Source organism: Pseudopodoces humilis, chromosome 14 (assembly GCF_049639895.1).
Source record: "Pseudopodoces humilis isolate 2021_Gansu_Grassland_sample_001 chromosome 14, ASM4963989v1, whole genome shotgun sequence".
NCBI classification, from domain to species: domain Eukaryota; kingdom Metazoa; phylum Chordata; class Aves; order Passeriformes; family Paridae; genus Pseudopodoces; species Pseudopodoces humilis.
Genome location: NC_142213.1, coordinates 2,654,620 through 2,671,458, shown reverse-complemented (window position 1 = coordinate 2,671,458; position 16,839 = coordinate 2,654,620). Strand labels below are relative to the sequence as shown.

The 16,839-nt window shown below is 54.2% G+C and overlaps 2 protein-coding genes across 2 annotated transcripts; both read right to left on the bottom strand.

The window, feature by feature from the left end:
- Positions 1 to 1,888: 1,888 nt before the first annotated feature.
- On the bottom strand, positions 1,889 to 4,677 carry FOXL1 (forkhead box L1). The gene is made up of 2 exons (XM_005528161.2): positions 4,601 to 4,677; positions 1,889 to 3,750 (listed from the first exon to the last, which is right to left on the bottom strand). The coding sequence occupies exon 2, from the start codon at positions 3,586 to 3,588 to the stop codon at positions 2,725 to 2,727; it is 864 nt and encodes a 287-aa protein (XP_005528218.2). The 5' UTR covers positions 3,589 to 3,750; positions 4,601 to 4,677; the 3' UTR covers positions 1,889 to 2,724.
- Positions 4,678 to 9,828: 5,151 nt separating this feature from the next.
- FOXC2 (forkhead box C2) lies at positions 9,829 to 12,621 on the bottom strand. The gene has a single exon (XM_005528162.3). The coding sequence runs from the start codon at positions 12,231 to 12,233 to the stop codon at positions 10,764 to 10,766; it is 1,470 nt and encodes a 489-aa protein (XP_005528219.1). The 5' UTR covers positions 12,234 to 12,621; the 3' UTR covers positions 9,829 to 10,763.
- Positions 12,622 to 16,839: the final 4,218 nt, after the last annotated feature.

Genomic DNA, 16,839 nt, shown 5'->3' with positions numbered 1-16,839 from the left:
TTCTTGGTGTTCATGCCCTGTTACAGCACTGGCCTGATCCCAATTAATTCCAAATTGCCCCTCAGAACTGCTCACCGGGTTCTGAGCTCACTGGAGTTGGTGTCACTTTTGTGCAGAGCATGTTAAGTTTACTAATTTCACTCCCTCAAGCAAAACCAAAATCAAGCTCAAAGCAGCTTTTAAATGCTGCAGCTGTACTTGGTCCCACTCCACTCCACCAAAACAGAAATAAGATCAAATGTCAAAGCAAAGCTGCACAAAGAAACAAATTCCCATTGCGTAGAAAAAGCTGGGTTTCCAAAAAAAAGTGTCTGTGATAAAAATATACATCATGTATTAAACTGAGACTCACTTTTTTTGACCACTGAAAAACTGCTCTAGTGCAGAAAGGGCTCTGATGGGGAGAGGTTCCACATGTGTGAGTAGAAAAGGAATAAAAGCCCTGTTTACAGGTCCAAAAAGGTACTTTGGGGGCTGGAGTAGGAGCTGAGAGGTGACAAAATTGGGGGTCACAGCGGGGAGGCCACGTTTGAAGAAAGGGAAACAGAGGAGCTGAAGACATGGGTCAGAAGTGGTGACTGAGAGCATAAATATCCACTTTTGGGGGGGTAAAACCTTTCCATGGGCTGGGCTGTGGGGACGCTGGGGATGGAGGATCCTTCCCTGTGGGGAGGGCTTGACTGAGATCCACCAAACAACTCCTGGAGGCAGCATCAACCTCCCACCTCACCCTGAGCCCGCATCATCACTCGGGGGGTGGAGAGAGGATCTGAGGTCTCTGCTGGGCTCGTTTTCCTCCTCCTGCAGCTTCCTGTGGCTGATGTCACCTCCCAGAGCCCAGGCTGCCGGTGATGGCAGTGCCCAGCCTGGGATGGACCCTCCTGATAAGGTGGCCCTGCCTGTCCCCGATGCCACCCAGGAGTGGCACTGCAGGGCCAGCAGGGGCACACAGGGAGCTTTAACCCTCCCAGCACTCTGCAAGCCCTGGGAATTACGGTGGGGACTGAGCAGCGACACCTTCACAACCTTTTACAAGCGTTTCTTCATTTTCTAATTCAGTGCCAGAACTTTAAACAAGGGGCTCAATAGATATTCAAACAGCAGCTGTTAGAAATAGGAAGTAAATAAGGGATTTTATTAAAATAAAGTCTATTTTGCAAATCTGTTTTTAAAAAATAAAATCTCTTTTTTTATCCTCTTTTTTCACATTGAGAAGCTCCAGCTCAGCCTAACCAGGGATCTAGGGATCTGCCTATGAACATTCTATTTTTTTTGGGAAGCTAAATAACAATTCTCACCTTTTGGAGATTTCCTGTCCTTCCCCTCTTTGCCTTGGGCTGGGATGAGCAACCCTGGTCCAAATATCAAGGAATTGATGCCAACCTTCCTCTGCAAAAACTGAGTCAAAACTCACCTGGAAACCCCACATTTCCAATATCCAGGTGCTCATTTAAGGAGAAGCTTTGCTTTCGAGACAGGGTGGGATGAAATAAGGGAAAGAGAAGGAGGAACAACAATTTTGGGGAAGATTTCATCTGTTTCAAGGAACGGGTAATTTCCCAGGAGCTCATTTGTATCTTTTCGTGACCCATCATGTCAGCACCAGGATGCAGGCCCCACTCCTCCATCCTCCAGCACAAGCCAAGGGGTGTTTCACATCACACCAGCCACACTCCTGAACAAATATACCTTTATTGGATATAGGTTTGGCTCCATAATGAAAATTGAGAATATAATTTGGTTTTTTTCCAAAAGGGCATTTATCCACTAATATACAAAAAGCCTCTATTTACGGCAAACAAAAATACAAAATATTCCTGATTTCTTGCAATGTGTCTTCCTTCTTTACGAAAAAAGAAAACTTTAGAAACATAGCTGATGTCTCTTTATTTTTTTTCCCTGGTATTTGTCCTGGCCTCCACAACCCTGCCTCAGTCTTTTTTGGTCAGAAGCAACTGATCCCAGTAAGACATGGAAAGCAGACAAAAGTCCATGTTTGCTCATCCATCCTCCTCTTTTTGGCCAGATCCATGAGCAGAAACTCTGTGGGGATATTCCAAAGCACCAGTGCTGGGCAGGAAAGCAGCTCCACGCCGTGCTGGGTCAAAGCAAGCAGGAATATTCAGGATGAGCCTGGATTGCTTGGTCTGCCATGAGTTCAGCCTCTGGGCCAGTGGGGAATATCAGGAATTATTATGTGCCTGTGGGTATTGATGGCAAAATTTTGGGCATTATTAATACCTGTGGGTATTGATGGCAAAACAAAACTCATCCTCCTCCTCCTCCTCCCGGGGTGGGGCTTGGCTTTCAAAGGAAAAATAAAAGAAGAAAACAAGAGACCTGAAGGGCACCAGAGAAACCTGGTCTGAGGAACCTGAGGGATGCAAAGATTAAAGGTGCAGAGCGAATCCCACGGGGCTTGGGGGCCAGCGTGGGCATTCCCCCGGTGCTGCCTCTTCCTTCACCGCCCACGGGAAAACAAAGCCACTTTACCTTCAAAAGTCGCTCTGGCAGGGAGGGGTGGGAGGCACCCGCTAAAGAGAGTCCACAGCAAGACGCACCTTGAAAAATGCCCTGAAATCCTGAGTCACCTTTAAAACAGCGCTTTGGGGTTTGTTTTGTTTTAGGTCTTCACCCGCGTGGTGAGGTCTGAGTCCGATCTCTCCCTCCCACCGCGCCCCCCGGAGCAGCGCTCGGGGCCGGGGGGCGTCAATTGCGGGGCACCTACTGGAAATTAAACACCGCCTCGGAGAAGTGCAGAGGGAAGCAGGAGAGGAAGGGGATGCCGATGTGGTAAAGCCTCCCGTGCACCTGGGAGTCAAGCATGAGCGAGGCGTTGAGGGCCGGCCCGAAGCCGCCGCTGGCCACCAGGGAGCCGGCGGGGCTGTCCCGGGCCGCCTTGGGGGCTGCCCCGGGGGGCGGCGGCCGCAGCCCCCGCGCCAGGATGCTCTCGATGCTGAAGCTGCGGCCCCGGGGGCCGCTCTTGTGCGGCGGGGCCGCAGCAGCGGGGAGCGGGGCCGGGCCCCCGGGGGAAGCCGCTGTCCCCCCCCTGCCCGGCCGCGGGGCCGCCGCGTCCCCCGGCGCTGCGGCCGCGCCGCCCTTGGCCCGCTTGGGCTCGACGGGGCGAGCGGGCGGCCCCGGCTGCTCGCCAGCCTTGGCGTCCGGAGGGGCCGCGGCTTTGGGCTTCCTCTTCCTGCGGCGGTAGTTGCCGTTCTCGAACATGTCCAGGCACCGCGGGTCCAGGGTCCAGTAGCTGCCCTTGCCCGGCCGCCCCTTCTCGCGGGGCACCTTGACGAAGCAGTCGTTGAGCGAGAGGTTGTGGCGGATGCTGTTCTGCCAGCCCTGCTTGTTGTCGTGGTAGAAGGGGAAGCGGTCCATGATGAACTGGTAGATACCGCTGAGGGTCACCTTCTGCTCCGGAGCCTCTTTGATGGCCATGGCGATGAGGGCGATGTAGCTGTAGGGGGGTTTCTGGGGAGGGTCCTGCCGGGATATCGCCCCCCCGGGGGCGAAGCCGAGCGCTGCCGGCAGGTAAACCATGGACGGGCTGCCCAGCGGGGAGAGGTGGCTGCCGTAGATGTGGCTCATCTCCGGCGGTCTCGCAGCTCCGCGTCTTCCCCCTCGGAGCCGAGCGAAGGGACGGGGCAGGGCAGGAGCGTGGGGCGAGTCCACCGGGGAGCTGTTTGTGCGAGCTCAGCTCCCAGCCCTGCCTGAAGGAGCTCGCTCTGCCTCTGTCCCTGCTTCATAGCTCTTAAAAAAAAAAAGAAAAAAAAAAAAAAAAAAAAAGAGGAAAAAAAAAAAGTTAAATAATTGTTGTAAGTTTGCTATTATATGTTGACTTAGCGCTGGAAAATAAATTGTCTCTGATAAACAGTCGTTTGTGTTCTCAGCCCACCCACATTAATTAAAATTTCATTGCTACAAAACTCCGAGCTCTCTCCACGTGTCTCGCTGGTACCAGCCAATGGTCTCCGGGTTATTCCTTCATTTGTTTATAGAATTAGTCTGTTGATAAGTCTGCCCACCCAAGTCGAATCAAGCTGTGTTTATTTGGAAAAATTTCCGGGCACCCAATATATAAACGCACTGATCTGATGTTTGAAATATCACGTCCACCCTTTGACGCTGTAAGCACACACAGCAGAGCAGGATGTACACTGCTGGAGCTGGGGAGCAGCGGGCAGGGATCCCCGCAGCAAAAGTGGGACATTAAACAACACTAAAATTAAAAAAAAAAAATAAAAATGAAGAAGAGAAAGGGGTGGATGAGGGGAGGAGGCAGAGCTGCGATGGCGAGGGAGGAAAAGGAAAGGGGGGCTCAGGTGTGGAGGTGTCCCACCTCCCACTGCAGGGGGTTTTCCACCCCAAGGAGACCCCCGGGGACGGGCGAAGGGGGACCCCCGGCCCAGCCCCGCTCCCAGCCCGAGCAGGCAGAGCTGCGCCGGGGGAGACTGCAGCAAAAGGGGAATTTGGCAGGCCCGGGAGGAGGCTCAGTATTTGTGAATGCGGGCCTGTTGCTTTATATTATGTACTTTCCTGTTTATAACAAGGAGGGGGATTATAACAACTTTACAAGTGCACACAGCTGGCCGGTGCTTACATTAGGAATTTGTGATGCTCTTTTTCTGTATAAACGTCCAGGTTTGGGTTTGGGGCTGTGTTTTTTGTTGTCGGATTTTTTTTTTTTTTTAATTTACTGACGTAACAGCTTTAATCCGAGGGCCCCAAGGGATTCCGATGCAGTTGGAGGTGTCGCCTGTGTCCCCAGTCCCCCGCGGGTTTAGATCCCTGTTCTGTGGAGCATCTTTTCTCCGAGGGAGGGAAGAAAAGGCCTGAGGGGGATCCTTTCTCCTTCAAAGAGAAATATCCCAACAGCACAGCTCCCACGAGGCTGCTGGGATTTTTACCTGGCAGGAAAAGGTACAAGCCGAGCACCGGGTGTCCCCCAGCACCACCCGGTCCTGGCGATGCCTCCACCTCCCCATCCCCGGATTTCTCCGCAAGTTCCCCTTCACCCGTGAGGTTTCTCTCCCAGTGTCGCTCCCCTGTCGGGAGAAGGATTTTCATCCCCGAGGATGCCGTGGAGCTCCGGATGGGTCCTGAAAGCTGCAAACCTCCAGGAGAGCCTGGGAAACGCAGCCGGGGTGCGCAGGGAGGCGACTTCTCTGGCTGGGGTGTGGGGGTCTCCCCTCTCACTGGCTGGGCCCACTCGTGGGAGGGGAAATCACCCCTCTAACACCGCCCTCGCCCGAAATTCCGCATCCCTCCCGCGCCCTGCGCACCCCCGCCGGTCCCCGGGAGCTCCAACACCCGCCCGCCGTGCCGAAAGCGCAATAAACCCCCAAATAAATAAATAAAAAGAGGTGAAAGGAGGGATCTGGGGGCTCACATCCTCTCGACACTGGGGAGCAGCACGCCCGGGCAGCCTTCCCGCCCCTGGAGCATCCTCGCCGGGGAGGGATGGAGCAGAGCGCGGCGCATCCTCAGAGCAGCCGGCCGAGGGTCTTCCCCCCCCTCACCCTCCTCCTCTCCCCACCTCGGGGAGTCCCCCGCTCCTTGAGACACTCCAGGCACGGATTAGTAAAATAATAAATACTCGCGTGTGCGGCAGGAGACAGTCACACGGGCTCCCGCTCTCTCCCCGAGCTCCCTCCCCCAGTAAAATTCTCGATTCCTCCCTTGTTTTCCCCTCTTGGCGGTGGGAAATCCTTGGAGGCGGGGATGCGGCTTTTCTCTCCGTTCCTTCTTCCCGGCTTATGTGCTGCGTGTTATCCCTGTTATCCCTTTCCTGCCGGCGGCATCGCTGGAGCTCCTGAGCTGCGTTATCCGCACGGGATCAGCCTCCGAGCGGCTCCGACGGCTGCGGGGGGGGCGGAAAAGCGACACAGAGGGGTTCTTGGTGATGTTGGTACCGCCGCTCTTTCTCTAAACGGTAAAAAAACAAACAAACAACGCAGAGCCGGCGATGGAGCCGCTCCTGGGTGGGTTTTCCCTCCTCTCAAGCTGGCGAGCCCCTTTTAAAGCGGCGGCGAGGAGAGGTTCCGCCCGGAGCCCCCGGCGGGAGCAGGGCGCAAATGAGCTCTCCCCATTCCTGCTGCATCCCGGGAAACGGGGGAAGAAGGGGTGGAAATCAGCGCTCCCCATCCCCAAGGATGGGGGAGAGCAGGGTTGTCAATCAGTGATTCCCACTCCTGCTGCATCCCAGGATGGGGGAGCAGGATGTAAATCAGTGCTTCCCATTCCTGCTGCATCCCTATCCTGGGGGGAAGAACGGGTGTGAATCAGATCTCCCCATTCCTGATCCATCCCGGAAAATGAGGAAGAAGGGGTGTAAATCAGTGCTCACCATTCCTGCTGTGTGCCGGGATGGGGGGAGCAGGGCAAAAATCAGGGCTCCCCACTCCTGCATCCCAATCCTGGGAGCAAGAAGGGGTGTGGATCAGAGCTCCCCATTCCTGCTGCATCATGGGAAACGGGGAAATAAATCAGTGGTCCTCTCTCCTGCCTTAGTCCTGCCCGGCGGAAATGGGGCTGTACATCAGTGCTCCCCATTCCTGCAGCAACCCCGGGATGTGGGGAACCCAAAATCAGAGCTCCCCAGTCCTGCTGCATCCCGGCCTGAGGGGGAACAGGGCCAAAATCAGAGCTCCCCATTCCTGCTGCATCCCAGCCTGAGGAGGAACGGGAATGTGAATCAGAGCTCCCCACTCCTGCTGCATCCCGGCCTGAGGAGGAACGGGAATGTGAATCAGAGCTCCCCACTCCTGCTGCATCCCAGCCTGAGGAGGAACGGGAATGTCAATCAGAGCTCCCCACTCCTGCTGCATCCCGGCCTGAGGAGGAACGGGAATGTGAATCAGAGCTCCCCACTCCTGCTGCATCCCGGCCTGGGCTCCCTCTGGAATGAGCTCCCGGCAGGAGCTGCCCGCCCCTCGCCCCTGGCCGGGCACGGAGCTGCCCGGACGCGAGGTGGCTCGGTACTGGCCCGGGATGAGGGATGTATTTCCTTCTCTCCCGGCCTTCCAGTGCCAGGTATGGATTTCTGCAAAGTCCCTTTGAAAATGACGGAAGAGCTCATGGCCTTCCTCAAAAACCTCCTGGCCGGCGCCTTCCCACAAACTCTGGGGAAGGTGGGGTTGATTGGGAGGGACGAGACAGCTCGTGCTGGGCTGTGCAGAGCCCTGGGGGGATTCCTGAGGGGAATGGATTTCACCCGGGGCCTGGAGCACCAGGGGAACGCTCCCTTCACTGGCTATAGGGACCAGATAGAAACCCGCCGGCTCTTCTCCCCAAAACCGAAACTGTCTGGGGTTTTGGACAAGTTTGTAAACCCGGTGGTGAATGGCAACACGAGAAAAAAATTTATGAAACCCATCCACAATCCTCATCCTCTTCCTGGAGCCACCCTGAGCCCTGGTCTGGGGCCACCGGCCCCGCAGCAGCATCAGCCGGTCCCCGAGGGCCAATCCCGGCCCTCTGACCTGCGGGGAGAGCGGCTCTGGGGGGCTTCATGCTGCTCCTTCGATAGGCTGCAGAGCCAAATCTGGTCATAGCTGCCTTCAAAAGTTACTCTGGGCCTTTGTCCTTCCTTCACTTCTTCCCCTCCGCTCCGGCCAGGCTGGAGTCACCTGTCGCGACAGACTCCGATCGCCGTATCGAGCTCCCTGTCGCAGCTTTTAAACAGAGCCACCAAAGGATCCCCGCGTCCCGCACGGGGCTTCGCTTCTCCTGCGGCACCAGCCCACCCCAAAGGGCTCTCCTGCCACACCAGCCCACCCCAAAGGCTCTCCTGCCACACCAGCCCACCCCAAAGGGCTCTCCTGAGACACCAGCCCATCCCAAAGAGCTCCCCTGAGACACCAGCCCACCCCAAAGGGCTCTCCTGAGACCCCAGCCCACCCCAAAGGGCTTTCCTGAGACCCCAGCCCACCCCAAAGGGCTTTCCTGAGACCCCAGCCCACCCCAAAGGGCTCCTCTGAGACCCCAGCCCAACCCAAAGGGCTCTCCTGAGACAGCAGCCCATCCCAAAGTGCTCCCCGTGGGATGCTGGGGGTGACTGGGGACGCGGGACAGGACGGGACCCAGCAAAGGGACGATGCTCGCAGCCCCCGCAGGAGCTCTCCAAAGGGACAGGAACTAGGGACAGGGGACGGGAGCGGTGCAGATCCCGTGCTGGAGTGTCCTGCCGGGGCGAGGTGGGCAAAGAAACACCAAAAAGGAGGTTTTGGGGCAAAAGGGATCCCAGGAACTGTCCAGCAGCAGCGTGGGGGATGGTCACAGAGCCCTGGGGGTGTCCCGGATCCCGGTACCGCATCCCATCCCTGCCTGAGGAAAAGGGTCCCCGAGTGCCCGGAGCCCTGGTGGGAAGATGTGGGAGCAGCGACGATCCCGGGATTTCTCGAGGAGTGTGGGAAAACCCCCAGCAGACACCTGACTTCAGTCATCTCCCCCCACAGCGTCCCCGGGATCCACGCAGGAAAAAAATCCCATGGGAAGAAGGTCTGGACCAGGGAAGAATTCTTTCCCAATTCGTATTTTTTTCCCCTTTTCCTCCTATGTATTTACTTTTCACCATTTTACTCACTTTATTTCCCTATTTTTTAAATCTTTTACAGTCTGTATTTTCCCTTATTAAGAGAGCACTTTGACTTTTATTTCATAAAAAAATAAAAATAAGAAGAAAATATAAAATTAAATAAAAAGCACCCTCTGAAAGCAAGGAAAAACGGCAGGGAGCTTTTTTACAAGAACGCTCCTTAAAATATACATCAAGTGAGGCTCAGGCATTTTTTCCTCATTTAAATTGAGAGTTTCTGTGCTTTTTGCCAGCTTTCAAGAGCAGACGGAATTTAATGGGTCAAAACCAATTTAGATCATCGATTTCAACAGCCTGACGTGGGTATAACCCCTCCCGAAGCCAAAAAAAAAGGGTTTTGAGGGGCACTGGGGGGCGGCGGGAGGTGGAATGGGGGCACGGTTGGGATTTATCCCCTGGAAATGCTGGATGGATGTGATTTTACAGCTGGGAAAGGAGCCTGGCTCCAGAGGGCTGGGTTTGAAAAGTTCCAAAAACTTCCCGAACTCTGCTTTAGGCTCTGCCGGCATTCCCGGGATTTCAGGTTTGCTAAATCCGGCGTTTTGCCCTGGATTAAAGCTGCTTGAACAGGTTAAAGGATGATTTGGGAAAAACCAGAATATCTGGCAGTGCCCGGCTTTGTGAACAGGAGCTTAAATAGATGAAGAGAAAGTTAAAATCAGCCAATTCTTCAAACAAGAGAGGATCTCAAAACTGAAATTATTCTCGAGTGAACTTTCCACCTTTCAAAGACTCCGCGGCGAGGCCGGGTTTAAATGATCGCTCTCCCTCCCAGGCACTCGGGATTCCTTTCAAGAAAACCAAATAAATAAATAAATGGATTTTTAGGGGAGGTAGGGGGTGATTTCTGTCCTGGAAAGAGGCGGCTCCGGGCGCGGAGCCCCGCGCTCGCAAGGACGGGGCGAGAGGAGCAGAAATTCCCCTCCCTGAGCCTCCTGTTTTCCCCATCGCAGGCCTGGGAAAACTCCCGAAATTTCCCTCTGGCAGGGATTCGGGATTTTTGGGGGCTCAGCCCTGCGGGGTTTTCCCTTCCCCTCCTCCCCAGTTGTACAATTCCAGCTCTTCACGTGAATTCAACTTTTTCTCCAAGAAAGAAACCTTCAGGAAAACCGCTTTGTTTTAAAAAAACAACCACTGCCACGTTTTCTGTGTGAAGGAAAGGTGAAGGGAGAAAAAAAATTTAAGAAAAGCTGTTAAAAAAACCCCAGTTTATACACAGAGAAGCGCCAGACTTGGAGCAGAAAAAACCAGCATGGATTTATTTTAAGGTAAGTACAACAATTAGGACCACATAAGACAAACGAACTTCGAAGCAGGTTAAAGCAAATAGTCCTTAGGAATGGTAAAGGTGAAATCTATTATACAAAACATCACACGTCGTAAATAATAATAAAAAAGTATCAGATACTTTGTCTATTTTTTTTTCCTTAAAAAAAAAAAAATCCACCAGCAAAAAATAAATTATTTCCTCGTCTTGCGAAAAGAACAGCTCTAAAACGAAAGAAAAATCTATTGCATAATTGTACACAGAAGAAGAAGAAGAAGAAGAAGAAATCACTTGTCATTAATTTGGAAGTTAGGAACTGTTGGGCGAGACAAAAATAATCCAGTGAACTCAACTTTAAATATTATATTAATGGCTCTGAAAATCAGCCTGATTAGAAATCCACATATTTTTTACAGCACAACAGAGAACTCAAAAAATACCCAGGACATATATTTATATATATATTTATAAACTTTTTTTTTTCCTTTTAAAACGTATAAATGGTCGTTGTGATATTGGTCCATAACTTATTTTTCTGAGACCCCCTATACTTTAGCATATAAAATTTGCCACTTTTAGATAGACATATATATATATATAATTTTTTTAACTTTTTTCTTTTCTTTCTTTTTTTTTTTTATTTCCTTTTCTTTTTCAAATGAGAGATCCCCCTTTTATCAAGTAAAATATACTTGTCCGGGATTTAAGGAGGCCCAAAAACGAGGCTTTTGGGATCTTCAAAACTCTGTGGCCACAAAGTCCACGGGGAAGCTGTCAGATTTCTTTTTATTGGTGTGGGTTTATTTCTCCCGATTTTTTTTTAATAATTATTATTATTAATAATAATTTTTTTATTTTGTTTTTCTTTTTAATGGGCCTAAGCGGGGGGCTGGCGGCTACTCAGTACTTAGTGCAGTCGTAGGAGTAGGGGGCGGCGTGGCGATATAGGGAGGGCGCGGATCTGTAGGGGATCTGACAGGCGGAGTTGCTGCTCACCTGATGCTCGCTCAGCGCCGCGCTCTCCATCCCCAGCCGGTGCGACGTGAACATTTCCCGCACGTTGGGAAAAGTCTGCTGCTGAGAGCCGAAAGTGTGCCCGGGCAGGTGGCTCAGCTCAGCGCCGTGGTTGAGGTACCAAGAAGCCGCGGGCTGTCCCCCCGCCGCCCCTCCGCCGCCGCCGCCGCCGTGGGGATGCCCGGTACCCAGCGCTCCGTCCTGCCCCGCGGGGAGGCTCAGCGTGCCCAGCGGCGACGGGGCGCCCGTGGGATGCTCTGCCAGCCCGTCCTCCAGCGGAGCGCACATGTGCGCCGGCCTGTCGCCGCTGTAGAGGCTCATGGCCCGCATGCTGCAGTGGTAGCTCCCACTAGTGTCCAGCGCCTGGCTGCACGCCGCGCTGTAGCCCGACGGCTGCCCCGCGGGGTAGCCCAGAGCCAGCCCGCCGCCCGTCCTGCCCGAGGCGGCACTCACCGGGCTCAGGTCCCCCGCGGGGGAAGTCCGCAGGGTCATGATGCTCTCCACGCTGAAGCCCGGCAGCCCGTTGCCGGCCGGGTGATGCTCGGGCAGCGCCGCGTCCGGAGAGGCGGCGGCGGGGGGCGAGGCGGCGCTGCGGGGGCTGTCCCGCAGGGCCCCGCCGCTGGCCGGGCTCAGCGTCTCCACCTTGGTGATCACGGGCAGCTCGGGAGACGCCGTCTCGCTCTTGATCACCACCTTCTTCTCGGAGGCCGGCGCCGAGGCGGAGGAAGAGGAAGAGGAGGAGGAGGCTTCCTTGGGGAGGTCGGCGCCGGGCAGCCCGGGGGGCTTGGGCTGCTCCTTCAGCAGCCGTTCCCGGGCCTCCTCTTTCTCCTTGGAGACATCCTTCTTCTTGAAGCGTCTCCGGCGGCGCAGGAAGCTGCCGTTCTCGAACATGTTGTAGGAGTCGGGGTCCAGGGTCCAGTAGCTGCCCTTGCCCGGCTTCTTGTCGTCGCGGGGCACCTTGACGAAGCACTCGTTGAGTGAGAGGTTGTGGCGGATGCTGTTCTGCCAGCCCTGCTTGTTCTCTCGGTAGAAAGGGAAGCGGTCCATGATGAACTGGTAAATCCCATTGAGCGTGATCTTCTTGTCGGGGGCATTCTGGATGGCCATGGTGATGAGGGCGATGTAGCTGTAAGGTGGCTTCACCAGGTCCTTGGGGGCGGTGGGTTGGTGCGGGTGGTAGGGGCCGTAGGAGCGCCCCATGCCCGCCGCGTACTGCTCGGCGTGGCCCGAATAGACGCTCATGGGGTTGCCCATGCCGCCGTACGTCCCGGCAGCCCGGTAGTAGTTCTGCTCGCTTAAATACGGCACCACTCCCAAAGCGTTGGGGTCCGAGACGGAGTAGCGAGCCTGCATCATGGAGAGGGGCTTGCCGCGGCCGGGGAGGATAGGAGGAAGAGGAGGACGGTGGAAGGGCCTCACCCCCGTCCGGGACCCCTCCGCGGAGAGGGGAGAGAGGGAGAGAGCGGGAGAGAGAGAGAGAGAGAGAGTCTCGGAGCCGAGCTAAATCCCAGCGTGTCCTCTAGCAGCGGCACCGCAGCGGCATCCTCCGGGTCGCCGGGGGCAGGGTGGTCTCTGGCGGCCTCTCCCTCCCTCTGTATGACTGTGATTCTGCTACACACGCCTACGGCCCGCGGCGGCGGCGGGCACTGCTGCGGGGAGCTGGGCCGGGGGGAGCCTGTTCTCGCAGGAAAAGGGAATTTCTTTTAAAAAAAAAAAAAAAAAAAAAAAGAAGAAGCGAAAACAAAACAAAAACGAAGAATAAAAAAAAATAGAATTTTTTTTTTAAAAATAAAAAGAAGGAAAAGCAGCCTTGCTGAAAACCCAGTCCTTGTCACAAGAACGGCCCGAAGCGTTCCGGAGCCCCCGGAGGGGTGCGGGAGCCGCCGAGCTCCCTCCCGGCCGCGCTGCGCAGCTTCAAAACTCTCCCCGCGCCGCCGCCGCGCTTTTACTCCCCGCTGGCCCCGCCCCCCGCCGCGGCCGCCAGCCAATGGGAGCGCGCGGCGCCGCGGCCGCAGCCAATGGGAGCGCGGGACGCGGCGGCGCTGGCGAGCGGCCCCCGCGCGCTCCCGGGCCGGGCCGAGCCCCGCTCCGGGCACCCCCGGCCCCCTCGGCAGCGCGCTCTGCCTTTCGGCCCCAAAAAACAGCCCCGAGCCACCGGGGGGACCTGCCCGCTGCCCGCCCCGAGCTAACAGAGCACGCTGTAAGAGCTGTTCGCAGGCAGGTTGATGCCCGGCACGGCGGGAGGGGTCGCGCCGCGGTGCCGCTATCACGGTGTCGCTGTGCCCCGCAGGTCCCGCGTTCGCATTTTTAAATATATTTTAAACATATTTAAGTGAGATGCCACGGAGAGGCCGCTGGGTGCCCGCCCGGTGCCGGTGACACCGAGCCTCGGCCCCGCTGGCGCCGTCGCTGCGGGTTCAGAGGTTCCTCTGTCGCTTTGGGGGAGTTTGGGGATATTTTATTATTATAGGAAAAGAACAAAACCGACAAAAAACAGAGAGCGCGTTTAAGTGTCTATTTATTTCTTTTCCTTGCGGGCACTGAGGTGGATTTTCTCGTGCCTGTGAAATCCGCCCCTCTGCCTTCTCCCTAATGAGTTCATTAGAGGCAATCAGAGTGGGACAATTAGGGACGCATGGTGACAAAGTGTAAACTCAAGTGTTGGGGGAAACTGCTGCGAATTGTTCTGTTCCATCCGAGAGAAGCGTGGATCTGTCGGGCGAAGGAACCGAGATGGGAAAGCAGCGATTTCCCCACTCCGCAGGAAAAAAAATAATAAATCAGAATATATCTATAATCAAAAATAGCGCTGCAAAATAGATTCGAGACAGGAAAGAGCGAGATAAGGACGAAATGAATTTGCTGTCGCTTCTGCTGGGTTTTTTTCCGCCGCCTCTCCCGATCCTGGCTGCTGCCGCTCTGATTCCTGAGCGGTGATTTTGGGGTTTCTTACACTGTAATTTTGCCTTGCCCTCCTCGCAATTTGTGTGGTTTCGTAAGGCTTTAAACAAAGATATATATATTTTATTTTTTTTTTTTCCCCAAAAGTCGGGCTGGGATTTTGGCTGGCTGCTGGGACCGAGGGTCCCTTTCCCGCTCGCAGCCGGGGCTGTGAGACCGCAGCCGGCTCCGGCCGTGGGAACCCGGCGGGGCTGTTAATTACCGGAGATTTTCTTAATAAGAAAGGAAACGATTTTATTCGATAACTGAGGGGAGGAAAAAAAATTCAATTATGAGACAGCTCCTCTACAAGAAGGGATGGTTTAAAATGATCTGCGATGGAAAAATTGATTGGGAAGTTTCTCCGGGAGCTTCAAAATTGTTATTTAATTTTGACGGAAATAATTTTGAATGTTCAGGGAGGGTTTCGTCCGCCGAGAAAATATTTTGTTTGGGAAAACAAATAGTGAATTCAGCGAGATAAGCTGGTACTTTTCATGTAAATGTATGACCATAAGAGAAAACTTCTATTTTTTTTTTTTCTGGAATAATTTGAGAACGACTTCACACTTTTATGTTCGGTTTTCAAATAAATCACGTTTCTCGTAACAATTTGGGCTGTGTCTTAGCGTACACAAGCACATGGGATTTCTTTAACGATATAAGTTTATAAAATGCAGGAATTTTTAAATGCAGAGCTTGAGCAATGCCACCCCTGCGGTGTCCCAGAGCTGTCCCTTCCTAGAAATATCCTCGATGGAATCTTACCTCTCCTCGGCTGAAAACTTTACCGAGCTGAATTTCTACAGAACCCCCAGAAGCAGCAAAAAGTTCTTTGCTTGCTGCAGCTGGACACCGAGCAGAGACTGAACCAGAGGGCACGGAAAAGCCCAAAATTCGAATGGCTCAAAGGAAAATAATAATAATAATAATAATAATAATATTAAAAATAATCAGCATTATGAAAAATACGGGGGTGAGCTCAGGGTGAGGAGCTCCTCCAGGAGGAGAGCGGGAGGCGCTTGGAAATGCGGGATTTCCCCCGGGGGCTCCCTTCTCCCGGTTCTCCGGGGGAGCCGCCGGTTTTCCTCTCGCAGCCTTTACCGGCAGCGCTCGGGGCGCCCCGGGGACCGCTCCCAGTGTCGCTCCCGGGTTGTTCCCGGTGTCATTCCCGGGCCGTTCCCGGTATCATTCCCGGGCCGTTCCCGGTGTCGTTCCCGGGCCGTTCCCGGTGTCATTCCCGGGCCGTTCCCGGTATCATTCCCGGGATGTTCCCGGGCCGTTCCCGGTATCATTCCCGGGCCGTTCCCGGTGTCATTCCCGGGATGTTCCCGGGCCGTTCCCGGTATCATTCCCGGGCCGTTCCCGGTGTCATTCCCGGGCCGTTCCCGGTGTCGCTCCCGGTGCCGCTCTGGTCTCACCTGCCCGAGGGGGCTCCGCGCGGCGTGTGTCGCCCCCCAGGGGACACCGCGGGGACTGCAGCGCTCCCCGGCACCGCCCGGGACAGGGACAGGACACGGGACAGGGGGACAGAGATGGGGACAGGACACGGGACAGGGACAGAGGGACAGAGATGGGGACAATGAGAAACTGAGCAGGAAAAGAGGAAAGAGGGAGAAGTGTGGGAGAGACGATGGAGGTGGGAAGAACGGAGAGAGAGGATGAGTGGAGAAAATAAGTGAGCAAAGGGAGAGGAAAAGTAGGGAAGAAATGGAGAGAAGGGAAGAGAGAAAGGAAGGAAGGAAAGAATGAGGGGGAAAAGAGGAAGAAGGAAGGAAGGAAGGAAGGAAGGAAGGAAGGAAGGAAGGAAGGAAGGAAGGAAGGAAGGAAGGAAGGAAGGAAGGAAGGAAGGAAGGAAGGAAGGAAGGAAGGAAGGAAGGAAGGAAGGAAGGAAGGAAGGAAGGAAGGAAGGAAGGAAGGAGGGAAGAAAGGAAGGAAGGAAGGAAGGAGGGAGGGAGGGAGGGAGGAGGGAGGGAGGGAGGGAGGGAGGGAGAGGGAGGGAGGGAGGGAGGGAGGGAGGGAGGGAGGGAGGGAGGGAGGGAGGGAGGGAGGGAGGGAGGGAGGGAGGGAGGGAGGGAGGGAGCGAGCTCTGTCTAGCACCAGTCCAGCCAAGACCCATTGATGCACATTAATTTCTCCCAGTTTTGCACCTGTTCTGGAGAGGGCAGGAACCTCTGGCTGGTCCATCCCAATTTCCCAGACATTGCTGGGCTCATGCAGGCCAGCCCAGGCCAGCCCCACCTGCCTTAAGGTGCCTCCTTCACCGGGTTATTTCATAAACACAAAAATTCACTCATACACTCTTTATTCACACATGGAAATCCACGCTGCTTTCATTAATAAAAACGTCATTAAAAAATGCATCCCTTTAAAACCCTTTTCAAAATTTTCACTACTGACCCCCGGGCAGAGCATTATGGCTGGTTTAAAGCTCCTTTTTGGGTGCATTTGGGCTGATTTTCGTGTCTGTACTGGTGTGTTCAGTTCCAAGGAAAGATTCCTGTAGCACAAGGAGTTTCTTTCTGCATTTTTCCCAGGGTTTGGGTTCGTCTGATTCATCTGTCCCTCCCTTTTTCTAGGTGTTTCCACAAGTTGTGGGTGTTTCAGCGGAGAGCTGCTTTTTGTTTGTTTCAAAATGCCAGATCCTTTCTTAACCTCTTCCACGGAAATATTCAATTCAGATTGGTAAAAATGGTTAAAAAAAGCAATTCAGGCACATCCAAAGGTTGATTTAATTTATAATAAAGATGTGATAGCCTTGTCTGCTTCCAAAAGAGAAGAGGCTCACCTGTGGCAGCTGTGTGAGCCGCTCCAGGCTGCAGTGACAGAAAAGACCCTGCAAAAGGAATTTGGAGCAAATTTAAGCCCTGTGGAGACAAACCAGGGAATTGAACCAGCAGGAAAAAATGCCACCTATCAGCCAACTCCTCATTTTTTTAAGGCAAACCCCCCTGATTTGCAGAAAACAGCTCGGGCCCTCTTTTCTGGAAGCAAATCCTTGGAAGGAGCAGCTTAGCTGAGC

Coding starts and splice junctions, on each gene's coding strand:
- FOXC2 (XM_005528162.3), bottom strand. CDS start 12,233: ATGATGCAGGCTCGCTACTCCGTCTCGGACCCCAACGCTTTGGGAGTG.
- FOXL1 (XM_005528161.2), bottom strand. CDS start 3,588: ATGAGCCACATCTACGGCAGCCACCTCTCCCCGCTGGGCAGCCCGTCC.